This window comes from Humulus lupulus, chromosome 7, assembly GCF_963169125.1.
Source record: "Humulus lupulus chromosome 7, drHumLupu1.1, whole genome shotgun sequence".
Lineage (NCBI taxonomy): Eukaryota > Viridiplantae > Streptophyta > Magnoliopsida > Rosales > Cannabaceae > Humulus > Humulus lupulus.
The window spans coordinates 26,616,816-26,623,412 of record NC_084799.1 but is presented as its reverse complement, the minus strand read 5'-3'; the positions used below and the strand labels follow the sequence as shown (position 1 = coordinate 26,623,412).

General features: G+C 39.8%; 2 protein-coding genes and 1 non-coding gene across 3 annotated transcripts; 2 read left to right on the top strand and 1 right to left on the bottom strand.

The window, feature by feature from the left end:
* Positions 1–493: 493 nt before the first annotated feature.
* LOC133792971 (small nucleolar RNA R71) lies at positions 494–600 on the bottom strand. Its single transcript, XR_009874433.1, has one exon. It is a non-coding gene; the product is annotated as a small nucleolar RNA R71 (small nucleolar RNA).
* A 1,072-nt stretch (positions 601–1,672) lies between these two features.
* On the top strand, positions 1,673–3,306 carry LOC133791536 (uncharacterized). Its single transcript, XM_062229456.1, has 2 exons — positions 1,673–2,473; positions 2,608–3,306. Exons 1-2 carry the CDS (start codon positions 1,673–1,675, stop codon positions 3,304–3,306), a joined length of 1,500 nt encoding a protein of 499 aa, XP_062085440.1.
* Positions 3,307–4,870: 1,564 nt separating this feature from the next.
* On the top strand, positions 4,871–5,335 carry LOC133791535 (uncharacterized). The gene has a single exon (XM_062229455.1). The coding sequence runs from the start codon at positions 4,871–4,873 to the stop codon at positions 5,333–5,335; it is 465 nt and encodes a 154-aa protein (XP_062085439.1).
* Positions 5,336–6,597: the final 1,262 nt, after the last annotated feature.

Below are 6,597 nucleotides of genomic sequence, written 5' to 3'. Positions count from 1 at the left end.
AGAGTGCAAGCGAAACTAAAGAAACAAGAGGGCTGAAAGTTCCACTGTTGTTACAACAGATATTAATAACAACAGTGTGGAAAACATGAGCGGGGGAGCACCACGAAATCATAATCTTGCTGGTCAAAGAACTTTACGGGACTATGTACTCCCTACTGTCACAGGGGTACACTCATGCATCCGTCCACCAGCAGTTGGGGCAAACAATTTTGAGATCAAGCCTGCTATCTTGCAGATGGTCCAAATTGCAGTTCAATTTGGTGGCCTCCCCACTGAAGACCCCAATATGCGCATAGCCAATTTCCTGGAGTTGTGTGCCACTTTCAAGATGAATGGGGTGAGTGATGATGCCATTAGATTGCGCTTGTTCCCATTCTCACTAAGGGAGCGAGCGAAAAGTTGGCTGAATTCACTTGAGTCCAATACTATCACCACTTGGGATGCTCTAGCTCAGAAGTTCTTAGCGAAGTTCTTTCCACCTGCTAAGGCTGCTAAACTAAGAGGGGAGATCAATAACTTCTCTCAACTTGAGGGAGAATCTTTGTATGATGCTTGGGAGAGGTTCAAGGACTTGATCAGAAAATGTCCCCACCACAGTATTGAGAAGTGGATGTTGGTCCACAACTTTTACAATGGTTTGTGCGGTACCACTCGCACAATCATTGATGTAGCAGTGGGATGAGCGTTTATGAGCAAAAGTGCTAATGAAGCTTATGAAATCTTGGAGGAAATGGCCACTAATAATTACCAATGGCCATGTGAACGAGCGGGCAATAATAAAAAGGTTGCAGGGGTTCATGAACTAGATGCAATCACAACCTTAACTACTCAAGTTGCGTCTCTAACTAAGCAGTTGCAACAAAATACCATGTCTGCTCAGGTTGTGCAAGCCCAAGTAATGAGTGAATTGTGTGGGGGGGCTTATCCTTTTCACCAGTGCCAAGATGTTTTAGATCCCAACAATGTCCCATTAGATCAAGCTCAAGTTCAGGCAGTGGGTAATTTTCAAAGGCCCTACAACAACCCCTACTCCAACTCGTATAATCCGGGGTGGAGAAACCATCCTAACTTTTCTTGGAGAAATAATCAAGACCAACAACAACTGTTTCAACCACAGTATCAGCGACCTATGAGCAAGGGAGCACCACAAACATCAACCTCTCAGCAACCTAGGCCACCAGCTCCTACAGAACAGCCTAGTGAATTGCAGGCTGCCCTATTAACTCTCACCAACACTTAAACTCAGTTTATGACTGAGACTAGATCCTCCATCAAAAATTTGGAAATGCAAGTGGGGCAGCTGGCCAATATGTTGAATACTAGGCCTCAAGGGAATTTTCCTATCAATATGGTGGTAAATCCTAAGGAGCAGTGTCAAGCTATCACTTTGAGGAGCGGGAAAGAAATTGAGGGTCCTTCTCTAAAAGGGACTCAAGAAAAAAAGGCAGAAGAAGAGGAGAGCTGTGAAAAAGTTGAGCCCCAAGGGGAGGAAAAGGTTATTGAAGGCCTTGCAACCAAAGAGAAGATTCAACCGGTAGTTGTTGATTCTAATGTCAAAATCCTGTATCCACAACGACTCCGGAAGAATTCTCTTGACAAATAATTCTCAAAGTTTCTTGAGGTGTTTAAAAAGCTTCACATTAACATCCCATTTGCTGAGGCTTTGGAGAAAATGTCGAGTTATGTGAAATTCATGAAAGAGATTTTATCGAAGAAACGAAGGTTGGAAGACTTTGAGACAGTGGCACTTACTGAAGAGTGCAGTGCAATTCTCCAAAGGAAACTTCCACAAAAGCTTCAATATTCGGGGAGTTTTACTATCCCTTGTACTATAGGGAAATTTGAATGCAAACATGCTCTTTGTGATCTTGGAGCAAGTATCAATCTAATGCCGCTATCTATATTTCGGAAGCTTGGTCTTGGTGAGACAAAGCCTACTACTATTACTCTTCAGCTCGCGGATCGATCAATCAAGCACCCAAGGGGAGTTATTGAAGATGTGCTAGTCAAGGTAGACAAGTTTATTTTTCCAGCGGATTTCATTGTTCTAGACATGGAGGATACAACGGTTCCCATTATTCTTGGGAGACCATTCTTGGCTACCGGGCAAGCCCTCATTGATGTGCAAAAAGGTGAGTTGAGGTTGAGAGTTCAAGGGGAAAAAGTGGTCTTTAATGTATTTAAGGCTATGTCTTATCCAAGAGCAAGTGATAGTTGCTTTAATGTTGATGTGATTGATGAGGTGGTTTCGAAAAAAAAAAGGATTACTAATGATCCTCTTGAATTGGCTTTCGCGTTGGGTGATGATAATGAAGCGGAGGATTGGGAGACTCATGAGTATGTGAAATGGATCAATTCTTATGGTCCGTATTACAAGAAGAAATTTGAAGAATTAGGGCAAGTGCCTGAGTGCCCCATACCATCTATTGAGAAGCCTCCAGACCTTGAGTTGAAGTCTTATCGGAGCATCTTTGTTATGTGTACTTGGGGGAGAAAGAAACGTTGATTGTAATTATTTCTTCATTGCTGTCAAAAGGTGAAGTAGAAAACTTTTAAGGGTTTTGAGGGCTCATAAACGTGCGATTGGGTGGACTTTGCTGATATTAGAGGAATTATCCCTTCAACGGTTATGCACTTCTTCTTATGGAAGAAGATAGCAAACCCTCTATTGAAGCTCAAAGAAGGCAAAATCCCTCTACGAAGGATGTTGTTCAGAAGCAAGTATTTAATTGGTTGGATGCTGGGATGGTCTATCCTATTTCTGACAGTGCTTGGGTGAGCCTTGTTCAAGTGGTGCCTAAAAAGGGAGGAATGACTGTGGTGAAAAATGAGAACAATGAACTCATCCCTACTCGTACTGTGGCGGGATGGAGGATTTGTATTGACTACCACAAACTGAATAAGGCGATGAGGAAGGACCACTTCCCACTGCCATTTGTGGATCAGATGCTTGATAGGCTTGCAGGCCATAGTTATTATTGTTTCCTGGATGGGTATTCACGTTACCACCAAATTGCCTTCGCTCCGGAGGATCAAGAGAAGACAACATTCACCTGCCCATATGGTACTTTTGCTTTCCGATGGATGCCTTTCGGTCTTTGTAATGCACCAGCCACTTTTCAAAGGTGCATGATGGCTATTTTTTCCGACATGGTAGAGAAAAGTATTGAAGTTTTTATGGATGACTTCTCAGTGTTCGGGTCTGATTTTGATGTATGCTTGGATCACCTAGAAGTAGTTCTTAAACGTTGTGAAGAATCGAATTTGGTACTTAATTGGGAGAAGTGCCACTTTATGGTGAAATAAGGGATTGTCTTGGGACACAAAATTTCTAGTGAGGGCATTGAAGTGGATCGAGCCAAGATTTCTACTATAGAGAATTTGCCACCTCCAATTTTAGTAAAAGGAGTGAGGAGTTTCTTGGGCCATGCGGGGTTTTATCGGAGATTTATCAAAGACTTCTCCAAGGTCTCAAAGCCCCTGTATACCTTGTTAATGAAAGGGGTTCCTTTTGATTTTAATGAAGAGTGTTTGACTGCTTTCAAGACTCTCAAGGAGAAGCTAATTTCAGCGCCTATAGTGTGTGCACCTAATTGGGACCTTCCATTTGAGCTTATGTGCGACGCTAGTGATTATGCAGTTGGAGCGGTTCTTGGGCAGCAAGTGATCAAGGTATTTCGAACCATATACTATGCTAGTCGAATTTTAAATGATGTTCAACTAAATTATGCAACAACAGAAAAAGAACTTCTAGCCATAGTCTATGCTTTCGATAAGTTTCGTCCGTGTTTAATAAGGTGATTGTGTATACGGACCACTCCGCTATTAAATATCTTATGACAAAGAAAGATGCTAAACCCCTTCTCATTCGGTGGGTCTTATTACTCCAAGAATGCGATATGGAAATCTGAGATAAAAAGGGTACCGAGAATCTTGTGGCGGATCATTTGTCTAGGCTTGAAGTTGAGGAAGATCAAATTACCAAGAAAGTTCAAATCAATGATTATTTTCCAGATGAGTAATTGTTCGGGGTGAGTGACAAATCCAAAGCACCATGGTATGCAGATTATGTTAATTTCCTAGTGACAAAGGTTGTGCCTCCTGATATGTCTAGAGCACTGTTGAAGAAATTCTACTCTGAGATCAAACATTATTATTGGGAGGAGCCCATCCTCTATAAACATTGTGCTGACCAAATAATTCATCGTTGTGTACCGAAAGATGAAATGATCTCTATTCTCAACCATTTTCACACTCTCCATTGTGGGGGTCATTTTGGTGCTACTAGGACAGCAACAAAGGTATTGCAATGTAGTTTCTTTTGGCCTACTTTATTTAAATATGCAAATACTTTTGTTAAGTCTTGTGATAGATGTCAACGCACTGGTAACATATCACGAAGAGATGAGATGTCGCTAAATGTTATTCTTGAAGTTTAGTTGTTCAATGTGTGGGGAATTGATTTCATGGGCCCCTTTCCATCATCCTACAATAACAAGTATATACTGCTCGCTGTAGACTATGTGTCTAAATGGGTGGAAGTAGCGGCAACTCCTACGAATGATGGTAAAGTGGTTTTAAATTTTTTGCATAAAAATATTTTTACTCGGTTTGGAACTCCCCGAGCTATCTTAAGCGATGAAGGGAGTCATTTTTGTAATAAATGGTTTGATGCTTTGCTTGCTCGGTATGGAGTACGACATAGAACCGCTTTTCCTTATCATCCACAGTCTAATGGGCAAGCGAAAATTTCTAATAGAGAGGTCAAGAGCATTCTTGAAAAGACCGTTAATAGCTCAAGGAAGGATTGGTCTAAAAAGCTTGATGACGCTTTATAGGCTTATAGAACGGCATTACGACCCCCATTGGCATGTCTCCTTATCGGTTGGATTTTGGTAAGGCTTGCCATTTACCGGTGGAATTAGAACATCAAGCATATTGGGCAATGAGAAGGTTGAATATGGATTGGAAAGCAGCTGAGAAGAATAGGCTAATTCAATTGAATGAACTTGATAAGTTTAGGAATGAAGCCTATGAGAATGCTAAAATTTACAAGGAACGCACCAAGAGATGGCATGACAAGAACTTGTCTCGTAAAGAATTTCAACCCGGTCAGCAGGTATTATTGTTCAATTCAAGATTGAAACTTTTTCCAGGGAAGTTGAAATCGAGATGGTCGGGACCGTACACAGTAGTAACAGTGTTTCCTTATGGTTCGTTGGAGTTGAAAAATCGAAATAATGAAACATCCAAGGTGAACGGTCAACGAGTGAAGCCATACTTGGGTGGTCCCATTGATCAGGCCAAGTCCATTATTTTGTTGAAGCCTCTTTGATGAGGAGTTCATTGTCCGGCTAAATGACCTTAACGACAGCACCATTGGGAGGCATCCCAAATTCATTCAAGTTCTTTTAGTTTTTAAGCTATTTTAGTTGAGACAATTTTTTTATTATTATTAGTTTTTGGTTTATTTTATTTATTTATTTATTGTAAATATTGTGGATTCTATCATCATGAAATACGTAAAAAAAGAGAAAAAATAATAATAAAAAAAGTGATGAGGTTGTTGTTTGTAGAGCAATCCTGCGACTGCAGTAACCACTTCCTGCGGCCACAAGACCAGAGATCTAGGCGCAATGAGGAGATTCCTGCCACTGTAGGAACCACTTTCTGCGGCCGCAGGTCCAGAGGTCCACGCAAAATGGAGAAATTCCTACAACCGCAGGAATTGTGTCCTGCGACCGCAGGAATGGTATCCTGCGACCGCATGATCCCGTATTTCTATTAAAATATATATATATATATATTTATATATTTACATTCCTATCAGACTCTCTCTTTTCTCATTTTCATTTTCTCACTTTTCTCTTCTCTTCCTCCCCTAATCTCATTCTATCATTCTCTTTCTCTCTTAATTTTTTTTTTCCAGAGACCATATCAATCAAGGGTATTGTAAGTATATTTCTCCTTTATTCATTCTCAACTTTCTCTCCATCATCATCTACCATTGTAAGTCTCCTTCATCTTTTTCCTCTTAAGTTCTACATTGTGTTTTTGAGAAATTTTTCATGATCAACTAGTGAATCCGAAATTTGTGTATGGTGTTTGATAAATATATGTTATTTCTGGATTCTTAAGCTATCATTGAACTAATTGTATTGCATGTTGGTGGATTTTCATTTGTGTTGAGTTTGCTTGATTTTACAATTGGGAAATTTTGACCTAATTTTAGGTCCAAATTTTTTTAGATGATTTTGTTAAATTGAAGTGACCTTGGTGAAATTGAGATTTATAGTTGCTTATTTTTATGTTCAATTTTATTGGGTCTTCAATTTATTTGGAGAATTTTGCCATGTTAGTTATTTGTATCAAGTTAGTTGAGTTAAGTTTCTGTTTAGTTTTGTGTTTTGTGTTTTGTTAAATTGTGTTTGGTTTTGTTTGTTAATTGTGTTTCGTGTTAGGGTATCTAGAGAGTCTGTCGAATCAAGATAACAATGATTAGCCGATGAGAATACGTGAATGACTTGTAATATAATTCGAGAAAAATATATTTGATTGTAAAAAAAAAAAAAAAACACTCTGTGTGCTTCGTTTGAC

Coding starts and splice junctions, on each gene's coding strand:
- LOC133791536 (XM_062229456.1), top strand. CDS start 1,673: ATGTCGAGTTATGTGAAATTCATGAAAGAGATTTTATCGAAGAAACGA. Junction 2,474..2,607: donor AGTCTTATCGGAGCATCTTT/GTTATGTGTACT, acceptor TGCTGATATTAG/AGGAATTATCCCTTCAACGG.
- LOC133791535 (XM_062229455.1), top strand. CDS start 4,871: ATGTCTCCTTATCGGTTGGATTTTGGTAAGGCTTGCCATTTACCGGTG.